The sequence below is a fragment of the Triturus cristatus genome, chromosome 4_2 (genome assembly GCF_964204655.1).
Source record: "Triturus cristatus chromosome 4_2, aTriCri1.1, whole genome shotgun sequence".
Taxonomy (NCBI): Eukaryota; Metazoa; Chordata; class Amphibia; order Caudata; family Salamandridae; genus Triturus; species Triturus cristatus.
In genome coordinates this window covers 718,847,541-718,868,426 of record NC_140586.1, presented here as the reverse complement: position 1 = coordinate 718,868,426, position 20,886 = coordinate 718,847,541, and the positions used below count along the sequence as shown (strand labels likewise).

General features: G+C 45.0%; 1 protein-coding gene across 2 annotated transcripts in view; it reads left to right on the top strand.

The window, feature by feature from the left end:
• Nucleotides 1-19,668, top strand: part of LOC146834958 (enoyl-CoA hydratase domain-containing protein 2, mitochondrial-like) — a 217,090-nt gene extending 197,422 nt beyond the window's left edge. For both annotated transcript variants that reach the window (XM_085602601.1, XM_085602600.1), the window contains 2 exons: nucleotides 8,464-8,511; nucleotides 18,009-19,668. In XM_085602601.1, the coding sequence (XP_085458727.1) occupies nucleotides 8,464-8,511; nucleotides 18,009-18,086 (126 nt within the window). In that variant the 3' untranslated portion in view covers nucleotides 18,087-19,668. The remainder of the gene's footprint in view (nucleotides 1-8,463; nucleotides 8,512-18,008) is intronic.
• Nucleotides 19,669-20,886: the final 1,218 nt, after the last annotated feature.

The window sequence follows — 20,886 nt, the reverse complement described above, 5'->3', positions numbered from 1 at the left end:
GTCGGCCTCCCTCCACATCACGGCCCAAGCGCACCATCTAGGTAGTCCCTCAAGGTTCATCCCTCAGTCCTACCCTCTTTAATATCTACATGACGCATTTAGCAGACATAGTCAGAACCCACGACATCAACATCATCTCCTGTGCCGACAACAATCAGCTCATCCTCTCGCTCTCAGCTGACCCCACTGCAATGAAAGCCAACTTCCGCTACTGCATGAAGGACATCTACATGAAGCTCAACATGGACACGACTGAAGTTTTATCTTCGGCAGACACACCGCTCTCTGAAACGACTCTTGGTGGCCATCAGAACTCAGCCGTGCACCCACTCCAAAAGACCATGCCCGCAACCATCCTGGACAGCGGACTCTACATGAAACAGGCCAATTCCCTCTCCACAGCCTGCTTCCTCACACTCCACATGCTCCATAAATTTTCATATGGCTACTCATCAACACACACTATGCAGGAACCAACAGCAACCTCAAAAGAAGACTCCAGATGTTCCAGAACAGCAGCCAGACTGATCCTCAACCTGCCCAAAAGGACTCATATCACCCAACACTTGAGAGACCTCCACTGGCTCCCAATCCAGAAGAGATGCCGATTCAAGCTCCTGACTCAAGCCTACGAAGCCCTCCATGGCTAAGGACCTGTATACATGAACCACCGAATGAACTTCTACCAACCACCCAGAAACCTCCGCTCCATTCACCTCACCCAGACACCACGCATCCATCTATGCTGCACCAGAGGACGTTTCTTCTACCACCTCGCTGCCAAATCCTGGAACCCTCTTCCCCCTTCACCTCCGAACTGCACCATCATTGACAAACTTCAGGAAAGGACTCAAGACCTAGCTCTTCGAATAAACTCCTGCAGCACAGCGTCTGGATACCCTCATGGGTGATAAGCTGTGCTATACAAGAACTGTTTGATTTATTGACTGTGTTGGTGCTCTTTTTCTGGATTGTAAATGACAAGAAGTGGGACATTGGGGTTCCTTTCTTGTTTTGCACTTCAAGAGATTGCTCCTGTTTTTGATCGTCCCAATGATGTATGAAGTTCCCTTTTAAGACCCACGTGTTTTCATCCAGCTTTGCTACACAGGTTGCTAAGAAATCCCTCTCCATTCATGTCAGAAACACTTTTCTGTATTGCAAAACACTTTTCCTCCAAGTGCATTTCCCTTCAGTTGGACACATATCATGCATGTGTTTGTTTGTGTGTGTGTGTAAGTATCTGGAATTCATACAGCACAAACCTAGCCAAAAGGCAGCTGAGCACTGCACAGGGTCAAAGACAGACTCACAGTCAAAGTGTTGATTCGAGTGGTAGCTGATTTCCAAGAGCAAAAGTGGACTGTTAGTTCATCATTATGTTGTGTTCTTTAAAGAGGTGCGCTTCAAAAAATACAAAATTACTCTGTATTCTGATGATGATCTTCATGCACTGAAATCCACACTCTTCTCCTGGTAGTGACTGATCTTCTTAAATCTTTAAAAGACGTCTCACGCTACAAGATTAACTATGACCAGTCTGAGGCTGTAAATCTAACCCTTCCAGAAGATGAAGCTAAAGAATTAGAACAGTTGCTTACATTCAGATGCGACATGAAATACGTTAAATTCCTAGAGGACAATATAACTCCATCTCGCAAAGCTCTTTTAGACACCAACCACCCCTTTCTAAAAGCCGCCATTAAATGAGACTTAGAGGCCTGGTGATCATTTATGGTTTCCTGGCTAGGAATGATTAACACCATCAAAATAAATGTCCTCCTGAAGCTTTTATATTTGTTTCAGGCCCTCCTGGTTTTGTTAGATTGACGTTATCTGAATCGTATTCTAAAGCTTGTCTCCTAGCTTGCGTGGAGGGATAAGAACCCTAGACTCTCCCAGAATATTTTCATTCATGCAAGAGACAATGGTGGGCTTGTCCTGCTTAGTATTCCCCAATTTTACACTACGGCCAATTGAGAATAGCTGTGGAATGGTCCAAGGCAGAATCTGGGAAGACTTGTATCCATATGGACCACGCAATATGGTACTTAATATGGGTAGATTAGAAGCACAGGCCTCCCAATGCCTATCTTAGTACACCAGTTATTATCACCATAGAGATCTGGGATAGTGTGGACATCGGTGGTCTCCTACCCCCATCCACATTAATGGGTAATCAAGGGACCTTACCCCTGCTTTGGAGGGCCAGTCATTCCAGCAATGGTGGAGGAGGTGTGTGGAATAATGGCTGGCATGTATTGCTTTACCTATCCTAAACGTTTTGAACAATCCATAGCTGAATTATGCCTCCCCTAAAAGGAATGCCTACGATATGCACAAATCAGACACTGAATCCCTTATCCATGCATCTGACAGGCAGCTACTGAATAGAAGATGGCTTTTGAGATACTCTTCCCATAACTAATAGGTACCACAGACAGCATTTTAAGTTTTTATAGGGAATTAGTTGCACATTAGATATTGCAACGTTGACGACACAACCGGGAATGGATACAGAGTAGGCAGGACTTTGATTAGATTGAAGAGTGTTAGCAGGGCCGGGGACTTTCAGATGCATAGCAGTTAGGGTACTCCCATGCAAATTATTATATGAGTGGCATTACACCTCCCCCTCTGTCCTTACTGGATGTTTCCTACTGCAAATCCCAGATGCTGGAGGGGGTGTGATGCCATAGGAGACTTATTACACACTTGGTGGTAATATCCAGGGATTCCCCCACTTCCCCCTAACGCAATAGCTAAGTGTGAGTGGCAACTGGTTTTTGCAGTGTGCGGGGGCTGCAAAATTGAGACTAGCATTCATTTGGAAGAAAAAGGACCTACTTCCAGTTTCTCAGTGATATCAGTTAATTAGGTTCATGCTAGCACTCGAACGGCTAACTAGTAATAGGTCTTTCTGAATGAATGCGCTAACATGATTGTCTTCATGTGAAGAGGACGCCAGAACACCCTCGATGGTGATAGGCTAACAGGGAAGTAGTGTTGCAAAATTCAGACCAACTATATGTGACCATGGGTTGTTTTCTTGCTTTCTGGATGGGCGGGGGAAAGACTATTGTTGGGGATGGTTAGCTCGGATTAGGCTGTACATTTTCCTTTGAGTGATCCCTTCTGTGGTCAACACTAACAACGGAAATTGAACGCCTATATGTCCTTTGACATGGGATGACCTGGATGGGTAACTTACTGTGTTGAAAATTATTTGTAAAATAAATTTCAATAAACAGAGTTTAACAACAACAAAATGAGATGTATCTTCTGCTCTTTTTGAAGTTGGAGCAAGGTTGGGCAGTCTTGATAAGTAGAGGAACTTCATTTCAAATCCTGGGTAGATAGATGAAGAAGGCAATTTGCTTGCCCCCCACCCCCCTTTACACTTATTCGTCTCTAATTTGATGATGTCCTGGTAGCAGGTGTGCAAGGAGTCACCAGAGGTGGTGAGCTTGTCAGCCAGATAACATGGGTGGTACTTGTGGTGGATTGGTAGATCATGCATCTAAGTTTGAAGATGGTGCGGACCAATAGGATGAGCCAGTAGAATCCCATCACGGAGGAGGTGATGTGTATATTTCAAAAATGAGATACTAGTGCGACAATATGAATTATATTGAACTTGCAATAAAGTCAGTGAATTAGTTCTGAAATCCGCATGTGGATTCTGAAATTCTGGGGCATTTCAGAGACTGCCATTCCACCCACGTGTGGGATATTTAGTGTACAGTGACATACCCTTTGAAAGAGAGCCGATACCATGCAGTTTATTCAGCAGACCAGTGGTACCATGAAGGCAACTATTGGCTTTCTAACGCATGGCTTGATGAAGATTTCTACTCATCTCTGTCAGCATTCCTGCTAGAGGGAGTATCAAGTGCCAAGGGTAGGCTTTTACAGATTATTACTCTGTTCATTCAGGGTCGCAAATGTAGTTCAACCCTCTGTCTAGGATATGGTATAGCCTGAGACATTAACAATTCAGTCCTCCCCCGTTATGAGAGTGCCAAAGCATGCACTGCCTATAGTAATCCACGCATTAAGCAATCAAATTATAGATTACTTCCCCAACCTATTTACCTCTGAGATCAGTCAGTGTCAAAAAGGGTGCAAGATGTGGCTTTTAATTTAACTAAGCATTGGAAGTGTATAGTGCACATAGTACTGATGCGCATTCTTTTTGGCCCTAAAATAATTGCTTCGCTATGCCTTTATTTAGTGAAAGGTAAGTTGTGTGCATCTGGTGTGATAGGGTGAACATTGAAGACAGTAGGCTTCATGTGGTAAACTTGTGGATTTTCTCAATGTAACACTCTTGGGTTAATGTTTGTATTTTATTATAAATTCATTTGGTGATACTGTTTACGCCAAACCTCTGTACTATGTTTGCATGAACCCTTCATTGGAATTCTACTTCCAAATGTATACTAGGCAGTGCTCAAGGCAGAGTCTTCTCAAGTATTCAGAATGTTTTGTTTACTTAATTAACATGTCAGCTTAGTTCAAATGACAAACCGATGTCTACATAAACAGTGCTGTTTGAAGTGTCTTTTGGTTGGGAAAACAGTTTGGTGCAGAGTGGAGTAACTGGTATATGCAACTCTAATGCTGCAATTTCAGCGTTGTCCTTTTTCTTGGATTGGGGAATCCCTGATGCTACTTGTTGCTCTCACCTTTTTCTTTCTCCAGTTGGGAACAGGGGTGGCAGTAAAATCCCACACACTTATTGGTTCATGTCACTTTCTTGTTTTACCCTACACTTGCTCTTTGTTCTCCCCTCCTTCATTTACTATCCATTTCAGTTTCTGAATTTTTTCTTCATTTAAACATTCTGATCACACTATGTTCCTCCACACCTCTGTTTAAAATTCCCTTCCCACCTTTTCTACGCATGTAGTTCTTTTCCTCGCATCATGTCTCGGTTAATCTCCCACCTCTATCTCAGTTTAAGATTACATCCTGTCACCTTGACTTACCATCTGTTTACATTGTCACTTGCATCTCTTTTGCTTTTATAGGTTTTGCCTGCACAGCGCCTGCGCTGTGCTTGTGAAATCTATTGTTTTTTAATATGTATCTTAGAAGGGGCTCACATCCTGCCCCCTCACTTTCCTGGCTTTTCATTGGTTCCTGTGCTTGCCAATTACTTCTCCTCCATTTCTATTGGCTGAAGCATATTTCCCTGCATTTACCAATGCTTGTTCCCCATCTGCTTCTTTTATCAGTTTCCCGTAGCCAAAATACTGTTAGCATCTGCTTTCGTGGAACTTTTGTTTCACAAAGTTTTTCCGCTTTCTGCTTTTTTGGCTTGCATGATACTTTAAATTAAATTAGTAGATTTATATAGCCTTGTTTATCACCCAGAGAGATTAAGTGATTTGTCCAGAATCACAGGATGTTGCGCCGCTGAGACTCGAACTGGGATCCCCAGCTCGCAAGTCAGCAGCTCCGGCCACAGCGCCTCATCCTCTCAACTCCTGTGATACTGTCTGGGAGCTCTTTCCTTCGTCACTTCGTCCAGGGCGGTGATTGATAAAAACCACTTATTAGTCATCTCATAGGCAAAACCAATGCATTACCAATAGATCTGTGTCCTTCCTATCCCTTTCCGACACAAACCACATCATAATTTTCTCTAATCGAGTACCTTGAGTGATGTGTTGTATGCAAACTACTGATAAACCTGGTGAAAATTATGACCCTACCTACACCTCTTTGCACACATCTGCTCCACACACTGAGGGTGTATCCCATGAGACCACAACCATTGCCTCAAATTGAACAATCATTGGCTAAATATAAATCTAATTGTCTTGTGGGTGGTGAGCAAATTCACCAGTTGTGGGACCACATGTGGCCGGCTTTGTCGATCGCGCCGCATCTCTCTCGTGCAACACGCTGAATGCGTGCTAATTGTGTGCAGTGTCCGATTCACAAGTTGAGACAATCGGAGGCGAGAGTGTACCCATAATAGTGCCTCATTCTACCTCATGCAGCACTGCTGAACTTGCGCCTGTGTGTGTGACCGGAAGTGTCTGGTGCGACCTGAATCAATGTGCAGCAGGCTTTGCGCCTCATTTCCAGGGAGGTATGGAATTTGCAACTCTTCATTGTGTGGCCGGAATTATCTGATGTGACCCATATGAACACACACCAGGCATTGTGCCTCATTTTCAGGGAGGTACAGAATTTGCAACTCTGTATTGTGTGTGACCAGAACTGCCTGGTGCTGGTTGTATCTATGCACACTTGACATTGTGCCTCATTTCCGTGGAGGTGCGGAGGAGCGGATTTCTGTTAGGGTGCCTGGATTGCCTGGGTGCTACTTTAATCGACGTGTGACTGACGAGTGCCTTCTTGTTCCGAGAAGCTCACCTGCTTCATCCCCCATTCATCGATTGTTCCTTTTGTGCCCTCACTGGGGCAGAACAACTGCCCTCTCCTCACCCAGCACCGTCTACTTCGTATTGCCAGGTAGTATTGCCCGGATCAGGCCAGGGTGGTGAGAGTAATTGACTGGGTTGCGGAATGCTTCAGAAAGCGTGTCAAGAGACGGCGTGACCACCCCATGCTCCACAGAATTGGGCTGGTGCCGGAATGCCTATTATGGAATCCTTCTATCGCCCTCAGCCCGCTTCTGCCCCACATGCTGTGGGTGAACTTCCCGAGTGGTGGCCAAACTCCCGTTTGTCGACTGTCGCCTAATTAGCCCTGCTACCTACCCCCACCTTCTCTCCTGGGACCCTGACTAAGTGTGACTACGGGAGCGATCGGCTTAGTATCAGAGGAAGGGGTTTCTTAATTTCCGACCCGTGGGCGTAGGGTAACACTTGCACATTAACATTAACACCTTTCTGACATCATTGTGAACTGGGGTGCACCCTATAACTCTGTGGTATTGAATTATAATAATTGCCAAGGTGGGTATAGTTCAAATAGTATTGCGCACTGCATAAGGATGCTGGAGGTAAAGTAGGATCTTTCCCAAGTGTGCATATTACCAATGTCATTTTAACATGGTTGGACCAAGTACTGCTAGTGATATTACGATTTATGCCCACAAATACATGATGTTCATGTTGTGCTAATTAATGTGTGTGTTGAATACAAACTTTATTTACATACAGCACATGTGAAGTCTCTTTTGTGACTCTCAGTGTATTAGTTGTGTGAGAGCGCTGTGCCAATGCTTTAAAAATTGCCTCCGTGATAAGCCTGACTGCTCAGTGTCAAGCTACCCTAGGGTGAGTGCAGGTTATACAGTGAGTGTTATCACCCACCCCTACCAGGAGTGGTAGGTTCTGCCTGGCAGTAGCACAGCCTCAGCCAACCAGAAAGTAGCAGTTCCAACACAGACTGCCAGACTTCCAAGTATACCAACTCATCCAGAATGCACTCCGCTTATAATCTAGATCCCCAAGAGAAATGTCTGGAAATTGATGACTTCTCCTGCCTGTGAATGATGGGAAGCTGGCAAAAGTACAGCAGTTTCAGTCAAAGGGAACCCTCACAGGATGGAGTCACTGGATCAGGAGGAAATGGTCAAAATAGGATGGGGCAGGCGATGGTGTAAAGTGGTGAAGAACAAGAACCAAGACAATTCTCAAAGGGGAAACATAATAAGGCAGGAACTTTAACACAGTCAATAAAAGGTCTAATTACTTATTCAGTAAAAGGCAGCAATCGGTTTGGGAAACAGGAGAACTCTAGCAGGTCATATCACATGCTGAGGAAGTTGCTGAGATACTGAACCGGGAAGCACCCAGACTCCTAACTCCCCTAGCCAATCACAACAGTGCCTTAAAGCAGTGTTGTGATTTGTCTGAGCGCCGTGGTTCGGCGGTCAGCGCTCAGAGAGGGAGTGAAAGTCTGTGCATGTTACAACCTGGTGGGGAAGATGCGAAGTGTGCATGACGGTTTGGCCGGGCCAAGACGGCCGGGCAAACTGTCATGCGCACTTGAGTGTGTTCACCAGTCCTCCCCCTTACCCCGGTCTGGCAGCCCAGCCCCGCCCCAGAAAACGGAAAACTAAAATGATAATAACCTTGGTTATTATCATTTTAGTTTTCCTTTAACTACTGCTTGGAGGAGCCGCTGCTGCTGTAAGGCACAGGATACAGACCCGTAACTGCTGTTAATTTCCAACCTATATTTGAGTGCCTAGCATCAAGAAATAAAGAGCACAACTATATTTCTACTATATGAACCAAACATATATACACACTGACACTAATTAAAGTAAATCTGGAACTATGAACTAAAGAATGCATTTGAAAGATTAATTGTCTGGTGGTGTTTTTTTTGGCATACGAGCTGTGTTGTAAGTTATGCTTCATAAGTCCAGAATGTAAACGTAATTGGAACTAATGCGAGCATTTTTCGAAGGCTTTCTTTTGTATCATATCGAAATTGTATAATTTCTAATCATCACTTCATCATTTTTTGTAGGTTGACATTGCTTCAGGAATGTCTATCGAAGGAATGTGTTATGCACAGGTATGTAATCCTAAACCAATGTGGTATTTCATGCTCATGGAATCGTTTTTCTGCAGGTGCAACCTTACATCTGCACTCCACTGGATGGAAGGCAGCTGAACATGTGTCCATGAACGATGCTGCTAGCCTGAGTCCATGCAACTGATGCCTTTACTTCTGTACTGTTGAATAATTATGTCCACTCATATTTACTCTTATGCACGGACCAGGCAACTTGCTTTTAAACATATGGAGTACCCCCTAGATGAAAGCTAACATATAGCTCTGATGTTCCTTGAATGCTGAATGGGATTTCAGGAGCTTCCCTAGAGGGGCCCAATCATTCCTTGAGAACTGCAGCCAAGTAACATAGGCATCAAGTCCATTGGATCTTTCAAGTGCTAGGTCTATGTTCCATCTCCCGCTTCTTATCTAGCGCCTGGTGCATTCACTGACGTAGTTAAATAAATAGCGCCAACTGTAATTCCAGATGTTTGTAGCCAACACACAGATCCCTCTGCTTGTGGAACAGAAATATTTATGGGAGAGGGATTGCTATTTATGTGTTTATTTTGGCAAAATGGAGTCAATAATATTGTGCGGTTCTGAGGTAGGGGAGATTTTAGCCATTGTCTAGGACTCTGACCTAACCATCTGTCAAGCATCTATCCAGTTCAACTGCAGTGCTGGGCTGGGCGTTATTATTCTTATTATTCTTATAGAAACACACACACAAATGAAATGTTTAAAAATGAAAATCCCAGCGGTTAAAGTGACATTATAGTTAGGTGTAGGAATGAGGCACAACCTAACGTGAAACAAAAAACACTGAAATACGACAGTTCTAGTTTAGTGAACTAAATAGAACTTGCCCCTCCATGATGCACTGTTTATGACTTCATATATTATATCACATTTGACATGTTAAATGACACCAAACATAACATCTCAGTCATAGCCTTCGGCCAGAACACACATAGGACTCAGACTCATTGCTAGGCTCTGGACCCAACACTCCGTTTTGCTGATTCTGTGACCCTCGAAACCTGGTATTCACTTGAATGCATTTCAGTGAGGACGGTGACCCCGAGTCTTGTAATGGCCGTCGCAACATGTTGTCCATGTTGTTGCTGGCCAATCAAGAGGAGCTCCATTAAGGTTCACCCACATGCCCCTGGGGGTTAGGGTGTGCTCACCTTGTCCTCTTGTATGTTTTATTCATTCAGTTTTAGGACACAGGAACAATGTCTCAGAGTCCTGTAATGGCTGCCACTACATATTGGTCATGTTGTGGGCAGTCAGTCAGGATTGACCACAACCTTCAGCCAATCAGAGCTTCGTTTGATATTAATAGTCCCCTTCATGACCACCAGATCATCTCTTTGAATTTCTTTTTTTTAAAAGGGCGATTTTACACAAAATTACAAAACGTACACTTTGAGTACAGTTCTAACTTTTTGCCAGATTTGATATTCTGTTCAGCTGTTTTTTTCTGTATCCGTGATTGAAGTTTGCTATAGGAATTAACAAGGGAAATCAGTGCGTTAGGACCCCCCTATTTAGGTTTCACCTGTACAGCGGTTGCGCTGAGCTTGCAAAGTCTTTGAATTTTTTTTTTATTCTCTTTTTTTATTAAACAGTTGCGATGGTACAGTGAGTAATCACAAAGCCACATTGTGATAGTAAATAAAGAACAGGCACATGGATACATTCACAGATCAAGTCAGTATACAATACATCGTTAAACGATGGGAAGGTCAATATCCAGATCATTTTTCTGCAGTTAAACCGAAGGGAGAGATGCATATGTCACCCACTTTGCTCACTTGTGATCCCATTTCGAAGGACAACCTCTATGTTTGAAAACATCCTTCCGCGCTATCGTGGCATTGTCCAAATCTTTAGCCCACTTTGTGTATAAAGGTAAATCTCCGGTCCTCCACCCCTGAGCTATGTTTCTTTTAGCAAGGACAAACCCGAGGGACACCCATGTATGCTCTGTTTGAGTGAGGTCCGTGGCCTCCCACACATTCAATAGACACAACCGTGGGGAGTGAACAATACTCTTCCCACTCACCCTCGCCAAAATAGAGACAATTTTCCCCCAATAAGGCTGAAGCTTTGGACACTCCCAGATTGTATGGAAGAAGGAAGTCTTTTGTATTTTCAAAAAAAATCTTAAAAAGGGCTTACAGCCCACCTTTACTTTACATTTGTTTGTATACTTGGCACTCTGTTTTCCTTGCTTGATGTTCGTTGAAGTATGCTATTTCCTGTTCCGTTCGTCTTTTTTTGTGTGTTTTCTTATCAGTGGAGCTTGGACCAAGTGCTTGCTTTGAACTTTTCCTCCTCCTTTTATAGCACAACTTTTTTCTTTGTGATTAAGTGTGTTTGATACTGCTGGGATGTGGTTGTTATTTGTTGAGAACAGAATTCATAACTTGAACAACAGCCACGTATCCCACAGCTCATACACCAAATGATCATGACCTTACAATGAAGGCGACTGATGCAATTACAAACCTCAGAAGTAATCTTCCTGATGAAATTACATACCACATTACTTTTGACAAATGAAAGAGACCATTAGGACGGTACTATAATTTGTTGGTTTGAGTATGTGTTTTCATGTAATTATATAGCGCTTTTAGGTATTGTCTTTCCTACAACTATTAACCTCTAACTAACTAAACATCTTAAACAACCTTTAACTTCCTGGCTCCTCCAGCTGTGAACTTGCCTACCCTTTCAGCCTGAATTGCAGCTCTCAACAACAATAAACTTCGGTAAACCATGGCAAATCCTTGCAGAAAAAAGGGGGAGGGCCACCGCTGCAACTTTTTCTGCACGACCCCCCACCTTGGGATGCTTGACTAACTTCAACTGCAACAAGTACAACTCCCTGTCCATGAAAGACCAGTGTACTTATTCCCCACGGAATATTCCAGGTCATAATAATGCCGATCCGAATGCTCCACTCCAGCCAAACCAACATCCTTACTAAATTAGCGCATCTCTTTGTAGAGCTTTCGCCAAGCCCTATTGCTGCCGGCCTAAGGGCCCCACGCCAGACCCTCCTGGGTACAAACTGTGTCCATAACACATGGCATCCAGCCCACTGCCTCAGAAATCTCCTTTAAGTCCCACTTCATTGACTTTATCAATGCCAAACCTTTCTCCACTACCAAATCATTTTCTCCTAAGTGTAACAACAAGCTAGCAGGACACTTGCCTCCTACTAACAGCCAATTCAGACATGGAAGAAAGCTCCCTCCGCCACATGCCCGATTTCCCATGCCAACTAACCGAATACATGTCTGCATCAAAACCCAAATTTGACCCATGACTGCTGTTCCTCGCATGTCTCTTGGCCCACTTTATGAAAGAATGGCCCAACATCCAGATATTAAAACAGATGACTTTTTAACCGGGAACTGAACCTGCAAAAACATATGCAAGAGTTGACAACCAGCAGAATTACTCAAAATACCCCTTTCCCTTCTAACATAGCACAGCAAAAAGTTTGAAGACCACCTTCCCAGACCCATAATCCTTTCCTGACTCTAACCCCACCTACCCGCTTCTGTTGCCATGCCTGTGTGGAAGGAATGTGTCCCAAAAACTTGAGCATCCCGGCCCATTATTGCTGAAAGCTGGAACACTGACACTGGCTTCACATCCCCACGTTGAAAGACTCTGTCCCCCCCCTAACCCCCAGGCACATTCTGAAACCTAAGAACTGACTCCCAACGGACCAGGCAAAGCTTATTCACATGGTAAACCCGGCGCAATATGCTCCTGCCCTCTCGGATCCATCTTGGTCCTGTAAAGCCACACCTGTAGGCCTTCCTCACAGCGCAAAACTTCCTCCCAGAGGACCCCCGACTCCCCCTACACCCTAAAAGCTCAGATACCCACAACACACCGAAGAACATCCAGGTCATCAATGATGACAATAACACAGCCTCCCCCCTCTCCTAGGCAAACACTGGCCAGATCCCTAATCACCTCACACAATATGCCCAGAGTCAACGTCCTACTCTTTGGACCAAACCGTCCAGCTTCCCTAGCCCAACTTTCCAGAATGCACCTCCCTAGCTCACTGGCCGAAGGGGCATAACCCCACCAAAGTTTCCCCATGAAGGATAGACCCTTTAATATCTCCCAAATGGTAACCCAGGACTGGCCTTTTTCTATAAGTGACATGATAAATTACACCAAATCATCAGTCTGAGTTCCCCTCCTTCCTTTTCTGTGCCCCTTCTGCTAAGAATTCTGACCACGCCTATGCATAAGCACTACAAATGGAAGCATCCCGTCTTCTATTGTCCAAATGTCCGGACACATCTGGATCCTGACTGTGTTCTCCTCCGTGGCCTGCCCATGGAATCTTTCCCTTTGTGAATGAGACAAAGGATCAGCAGTGTCATTGTTCACACCTAGCACGTGTCTGACCCTAAAAACAATGTCCAGTTTCAGGTATCTCCACACAAAGACCAACTTCAAAACTTTTGCATTCCTGGCAGACTGCCTGTTGACCTGACCACTTGTACCACATATCAATCTCAAAGAAACATTTCTTATGTGACAACTGGTCTCCCCATATTGTCACTGCTGCCACCAAGAGAAAGAATTCACAAAATCTAATGCTGCAGTCACCCCACTTTGATTCAATGGCCATTACTCTGTGCACCATTGACCCTCCAAAACAGCCCAAAGTCAAAACCTCCTGCTGCACCTGAAAATATCTGTGCATACCAGTCTACTTCCGTCAAGGCAGTCAATGGACTCCCATTAAAGGATTGGACAAAGACTCGTCAAATCCTTGGGTCCTCTTTGCCACCTGCTGACAGCCTCACATGATGATGTGGTAAAGGCAGTCCCAACAGTAACAGAGCCAACCTCCTACAAAATGCCCTCCCAGCTCTGCCCACCCAGCATAAAAAATTCAAATGCCCCAGGAGCACCTGACCTTGGCTTTTACAAGCATAGCATCTAACAGCCGCTGCATGGTCAGTTTTTTTTATCCTCTGGCACTCTGGCATTCACAGCCCTGAATCGATCCCAATGCAAAGAAAAGATATCACCGTACTGGGTCCCACTATCTTTCCTGGTGCCAGCGGCACCCAATGTCCCCCCAGGAGCGCCTGGAAACTTGCCAGCTAATGCTGGAAGTTTACGGAACTGGGGTTCCCCACAAAAAAGAAGTCATCCAAGTAAAGCGTAATATACTCTTCCCTGTATGCCACGTGAAGAAGAGCCGTTGTAAGAATGTGCGGAAGCACTCAAAGAGAGCACACAAAATGAATCAGCCCATGGGGAGCACCGTATCCACAAACCATTTTCCTTCAAACTGCATTCCCAAAAGCTGAAAGTTGGCAGTGTGTCTAGAAGCAAACGGAGAGGTGACTTAATGCCGCTCTCAGTCATTAGCCCTGTCCCACTCTTTCCACCAAGAATAAGGCCACATCACCTGAGGACATTGCTTTTCTAGTATAAAATTATTAACTGATTGGCCATTCGGCCATGATAGGTGTTGCATTAAGAGGAACTGACCGGGTTTCTTTTTGGGTACCACTCCTATAGGGGACACAATTAGGTCGTCCATTGGTCAATCGTCAAAGGGGCCTGCCATCCTGCATTTCTGAATCTCTTTGACCAATTTGTCCCGCACCACTTGTCTGTTCGTGCTGGCTGCTTTCAAGTTAGCCACCCAGCGCCGCACCCTCGGACCCTCATAATCCAGCCTGAACCCCAAGTAAATCCTTGTAACAATAGCCTGGCGTCATCCTTCCAGTCGTATTTGGAAAGGCAAAATTCTAACCTGCACAACTTAATCGGCGTATGAGCCTTTGCCAGCAGATCCCAGTCCACCCTTCCCTGTCCTGTAAACCCTTCGCCTTACTTTGATGTTTTGCCCCTATGGTTCCCTGTTTCCTATGTCCTGCCTGGTAGCCTGCTTGAACTCCATCCCTGAAGCAATTGACAAAGGCTTGTCTTCCAAATGCACTTGGAACATTCATGCCAGAATTTACAATATTCTCCAGTGCAGAGACCTATGTTGAGATCCCAGCCTTGTCCTTTTCCGGACACCCGCACCCCTCCCTGGGTGGAGCAACACTGAAAGGGCTGATGGACTATTGGCAAACTGTTGGCCATAAAAATCATTTTACCAAATTTTGTGGGACCCATAGTGTGCTTCCATAAGTCAGTTTCAAAATCACCTCATTGTGCCTCTGGGTCCATGGCCATACAGGCCCAAAATTATTAACCATATTGCACCCATGTGTAACCTCTGTAATTTATTTGGATTTAGTCCATATACTTAAATAGTGTGATCAACCTCTACAAGTACTTCTCATAGTACACACTAGCATAAATAAATATTGTCATCCAATTCGTTATGGTCACCGGCACCTTTGGCCACTTGTACAGCTCCAATTTCTCCTCTTTTGAATCCTCTGTTATATCCTGTATTTGATATAATTGCATTCTCTCCCTAGTTGCCATGATACCTCCTGCTCAGCCTCTGTGTGTGATATTGTGTGCGATATCATGGTAGGTTTATGTATGCCTGACAGATCAGTTAGAGAGAGCAGGCTGAGCAGCAGGAAGCTACTCCTGGTTGGACATTGAAATAGCATTTACATGACATCTGTAACCTGTAACACAGACTATTATCTTCGAATAAATGTCATCATAAAACCTACGTGGCCTGCCTATAGAGGATCATTCTTTGATTCCACCACCCTCCTTGGCCCTTAGTTCCCTATGTAAGAGTTTGAGCATCTTACCATACTCCCCCTTCTATATCCTCTCCTTAGTGGCCAGCATGAGGTGAGCCCCCAATGGTTTAGACATCACCATATAAGGCAGCTTTTTGATTTTCAACTCTTTGCTCTCCAGCTTGTCTGTTTTCCCTGGCCACTCTGTCTTCTCGTCCCGGTTCTCACCTCCACCGTCCATATTTGCAATCTTCCCTGAAACTGTAGTTGCAGACCCAGGCTGTACCTTGTCCGATCCAGTTTTTCCTGTTCCCCTCAGAACCTCCTGTTTGTGTTCCCCTTGTCTCGGCACCAGTGCCACTCCTAGGTTAAGCTCTTCGGTACTGAAACCAGTATCCCTTCCTTAAAGATCTTTCCATTGGCAGGCCTCCCCGCTCACCTAAGGCTTCCTTGCCTCCACCCCAACGGATACTATTTTGGTGGTGTTCGCCCCGCCCCATGCTACCCAACATGGCACCAAGGTTGGTGCTTGCTTGGGGCGCCTCCGCCATCCTTTCTTGCCGCAAGGTGCCACCACATCCGCCTTGAAAGTGCAGAGAAATTGTATCCTGCGAGGAACAGCCAGATTGATAAGTGGCACCCCCCCGCCCAAGATTTCTTGCCACCCTCAACTTCACAATCCGGCTTTCATCCTCGTCCCTCACTTCCCTCTACAGTGTCTTTTTCAACCACTCGCTGGGCATCCTTATTCGCCCACTACTGTGTGCGTATATCATGCTGCACCAACACATCATGAACCAACTTGGGCTGGGGGGCCATACCCTGCCGTCCCAACCTCTCCAATGATGCAGGAAGACTCATTCAATTTGCCGGTCCGCTGGCTTTTAGTGTCGGTTGCACTAAACCCATCCCACATTTTGCATTGCCGAGGCCACAGCAGACCACCTTGTGGGTGGTGGTCTTGTCGTCCACTGTCGCTGTCCAGCTGGCTGCACGAGGCCGAGCCTTTACTCCCCCACAGGGTCAGCAAGCCACAATAGGCTCTTCTGAGTCTGCTAACCCAGCTTCATCATCATCCTGTGGAAAAGAAAACAGGCCTGGTGTGCTAATTTAATCCCTATTCTGAAAAACCTGTGACTCTGCCATCTCATGCAAACTAACTTCGACCGCTCGTGACTCCATAAATGCTGGCCGTGGAGTAACCTATAATCTAAAACTACTAACGCACTGTGTCCTGATTAGGGGAACACCAGCCCTCACTCCCACTGCCACTCCCTTCCCTGATTTTATCATACACCCTCAAAGGGGGCCTCCCCTGAGCTGACCGCCATGCACCACTTCTTGGCATCAAGGCGTCTTCCAGTCCCCTGTCCTGATCCCCCTCATCGCTGCACTCTAACCCAGGTGCCAACACTGCAGGATTTGACCCACCACCGAAACTCTAGCACACAGCCTCATCGAGCTCCTCCGAATTGTAATTAGCACCAGCCAATGAATGTCCTCCCTCCTGTCTGTCCCTTCTCTCCTGCTCTTCACATGCCCACAGGCTTTGACCTCGGTGGGCATTCTCTCCAGTCAGCTACCACTATCTCAATTAATGGGATTCCAGAATTCCCTCTGATTCACGCTGAGTCCTGCCCCCCACTCCAAATGCAGCCCCCTTGTACTGAAATTACTACCTTCCACAAGTCTGTCTGGGAGAACAAATTTGCGGTGCTCAGGCATATCCTCATGCATGAGAGCAGCTTCAGGATTCAGAGAGCAGCTTCAGGATTGGCCACAGGGCAGTCTGGGAGCCTTTGCCTGCTAGAAGAGGAGCAGGCAAGTTTTTTGTTATTTCATAATTTTTTTATTTTGCCGTCCCACGACCCCTATGCACTTCCCTAAACCCCCCCGCCCCCACACCGTCTCTCCCGCCACTCGTCCATAATATCGGCTGCTACTGACATTAATTCAACCAAGCAAAAGGTTCCAATATAGTTAACTGGAGAGCTACTGATAGGTAGCTGGAGAGCTACTAGTAGCTCACGAGCAACTTGTTGGAGAAGCCTGCTTTAAAGTCTTCATATGGAAGCCATACAATGAATGGTTGTCCAGCACTGTGCAACAGATGACCACGCCAGAGCAGCTCTCTTTTCCGTTTTGTGGTCATTTCACCGCAGGGCACACTCTTGGCGCTGGTGTTTGAGTTGTGGCGATTGTCGTTTTTTTTTTCTTGCTGGGGTTGCCAACCATGCTGCTGCCCTTCCTACCCTGTCCACTGGCATTTCGCCACCTCCTGCACAGCAGCGCTGTTTAAACAGTTGCTGCTGTGAAGGAGCCAGAATGTTGGATGGCAAAATAAACCCGCCACAAAGTCCGCCTACCCTCTTTTCTAATTCTCCGCAGGCGTCACAGTTTGCAAAAGGGGCAGTTTCTTTTGTGCTGCACTCTTACTCACTTTCCAAGGTCACATTTGTCATTAACAATAGTAGTCTCAGGAGTGGTGGAAGGCACAAAGCCTGTGTTAGTTATTTGTGCATAAAAGCCCCATCACTCTGGCTGTGCACTGGTCTGGCACATCAGGACCCAGCAGCCAGGGGAAGACCTCCAGAAAGGGGTGCATAAGAAAGTTATTTCATGTGTACAACCGCAGCAGAAATTGAAATAATTAATTGAAGCTGCAGCATTATCTGTATTGTCCCAGGAATGTCTTTTTTTGTCATGCTTGCATGCAATTAATGATTTGTAAGTTACATTTTGATTTCCCCCACAAAATAGTAACACCTTATTTTTTGTCTCCACATAACACAGGTCATTCCTACCAAGGACCGTATCGAAGGAATGGCTGCTTTTTCCGAGAAACGACTTCCGCATTTCACGGGAGAGTAAGGGCATGAAGCCTGGCTGAGACGACCTACAGATGCTCTCGCAAATCAGTCAACTACACAACTTTTATAGTCTAACATTCTTAACTTAAAGCACAGTGTATATTTTAGAATACACAAAATAACCATGCACTACAGTAGTGGTATTTCCATAAACAAAAAAGCTTGCCTAGCTCCTAATACTGTAAAGTGCTTAAACACAGTATAATAAATATAACTCAAGGTTTGGCAACTGATTTGCAGCCTGACAAACCAAATGTAAATGTTTACAAATGCTTCTGAACATTTTGAACAGTTTGTACAGAGATACCAAATACAATGTGTCCTACTTCTCTTAAAAATACTTTGGTGTACGTTTTCCATCTTCAGCTAGCTAAAACATGGTTAATTTAACTTGGAAAATAAAATTCTCTTTTTTTGAGAGCTGTGATGTGTCAGCAGTTAGAAGTTGGGGTTTTAAACTCCTGTACACTCTGAAGGCTTGTTAGGGAAGCCATACACGACATGGTTGTTCAGCCCTGTGCATCTGGTGACTAGTCAGAGGAGATCTCTTTTCCAGTTCTCTGCAGATGTGCAAACCACAAAACTTGCAGTTTATTTTGAACTTCTCGCTTACTCACAGTGTTTAATTTGGTGGTGGTTTTTTGGGGGACACTCATTTTTCCTCATTAGACATTGACCGCGAGAAAGGGAGGGAAAAACACAAAGAAGAAAGTAGGAAGAGAATGATGAAAAAACCTTTGTAAATGGAGAAAGCAAGAACCTTCAGGATAGACAAAGTGTGTGACGGGGGTGTCTGCTAGTCAATGTTACACCATGAGATTGATTCAAGACTATGCAGCCTTGGTATTCGGTGTGCCGATGTTTAAAAGCACCTGTCGCGGGCTTCTGCGTAGAGCATTGGGCACTCTTTCTATTACAAACTAATCACTGCTTCTATAAAGTAACAGATGTGGTCTTAGTAATGGTGGAAAGCTCAAAACCTGTGTCAAGTCAGAGGTATTTAGTGTATAACCGGGCCTATCAATCCACGCCTGCGTGCAGCTTGTCCTGAGGGCTAGTGGAAGAGCTCCAGCAATGCCGTGCATAAGATTTTTCATGTCTACACCTGCAGCAGAAATAATTAATAGACCACTGGCATGATGCCTGATGCTTGGGCCCTCAAGGGTCGGCTCAGTATTCTTGGGCACACAAGTCCTGTAAATGCAGCAACTTTGCGGACCTGCTTCCAAGCTGCAGTGTGAAATCTGGCTCGATCCGGTCCATCTTCTTTTTTGGATCTACCCTGTGTGAGTTGAGGCTTGTGTATCATTTGGGACACGGACTGAGATGCCAAATACAGGAGCAGCCTGGCCTGAAATATAAAGGATTCAGGGTTTGAAACAGAACAGGGACATATGGAAATCCTTTCATGATGGAACATATATTCACCAGATTTGCATTATGACATGTTGGTTATGCATAATATGAATGCCCTGAAGAAGTTCACAGTGGTGAACATAACGCGATGGCTCTGTTTTTGGCTGTAACGTTTCAACATCTATGATTACCATACAAGCAAAATAAAGAAGATATGGAACATTCTACATTTTGATTTGGACTCTTTTGCATGGTGGTTAGTTGTTTGTGCACCACTCCGGTAGAGGTGGAGGGGTTGGGATTATATTTAAGGAGGCATGGAATCTTTCCCCTATAGATATTGATGAGCTTGAAGGGGTTGAGTTATTGGGCTTTGCTCTAAAAGATCAAGGGAACCAGGTGTTGACTGTTATTATTTGCTATAGGCCCCCAGGGACGGCCAACCTCCTTCAATAGAAAAACTTGATTGATGTCTTTAGTAATATGGCTCTTTCACACGCCAGTCTACCTATATTAGGGGATTTTAACTTGTGGGCCAATGGGAGCATGGAACCCGGGTATAATACTCTCCTACAATCCTGTATGGATTTGCATCTTCTTCAATGGCTGGTAGAACCTACACATACGGGGGGACATATTCTGGACCTTATTTTCGCTCTATGGAAGTGGTGAATATTTTGCCGGTTGGTTGGCCCTATCATCATTTAATTCAATTTGATGTGTTTAACATAAGGCAGAACAGCCCTGCTATGAAGGAAACTACATGTCTTCTTAGTAGGGACTGGAAAGGTCTCCTGAGGAAAGCTAGTGTTGGCCCATTATTCCATCTGGAAGAATCTTTTGACCCTGGGATACAGGTGGAGGATAATTACGCCACCTTTTGTCCATATATAAATGATCAACTTGACCAGCTTGTTCCACGAGAGCAGGTTAAAAAAGTCGGCAAATCCTCCGCTCCTTGGTACAATGCTGAACTGCAAAAGTAAAAACTTGGCTGCAGACAAGCAGAACAGCGGTGGAGGAGGCGGTACTCTGATATAGACAAAGCCGATTGGAAGGAGAAAATCCTCTGCTACAAGAAAAATGTTGCTTCTGCTGAAGCTGAATTTTTTGCAGATGTAACCCTGAAGGCTCCCAATAGCACCAAAAGCGTTTTCAAAATAATGAACGATATCGCCAGCCCCGCTTGCACAACAACTAAGATTCTCCCTACGCCGGTACTTTGTGACAGTTTGGCTACCTTTTTTGAAGATAAGGTCTGCAAAATCAATGGAGGGTTGGAAGGGGATAGCATAGTTGTTGGGGCTAGTGGTCCCCCACAGGATAGGAAGGAGGACTGGAAGGGGTTGAGTAAAGCTTCGGATCAGAGGCCTCTCCTGGATCATTTTGATATTCCCTTGTTGGAGGATTTTAATCAGATAGCTCTAGGGATCTCCTCCAGTTCA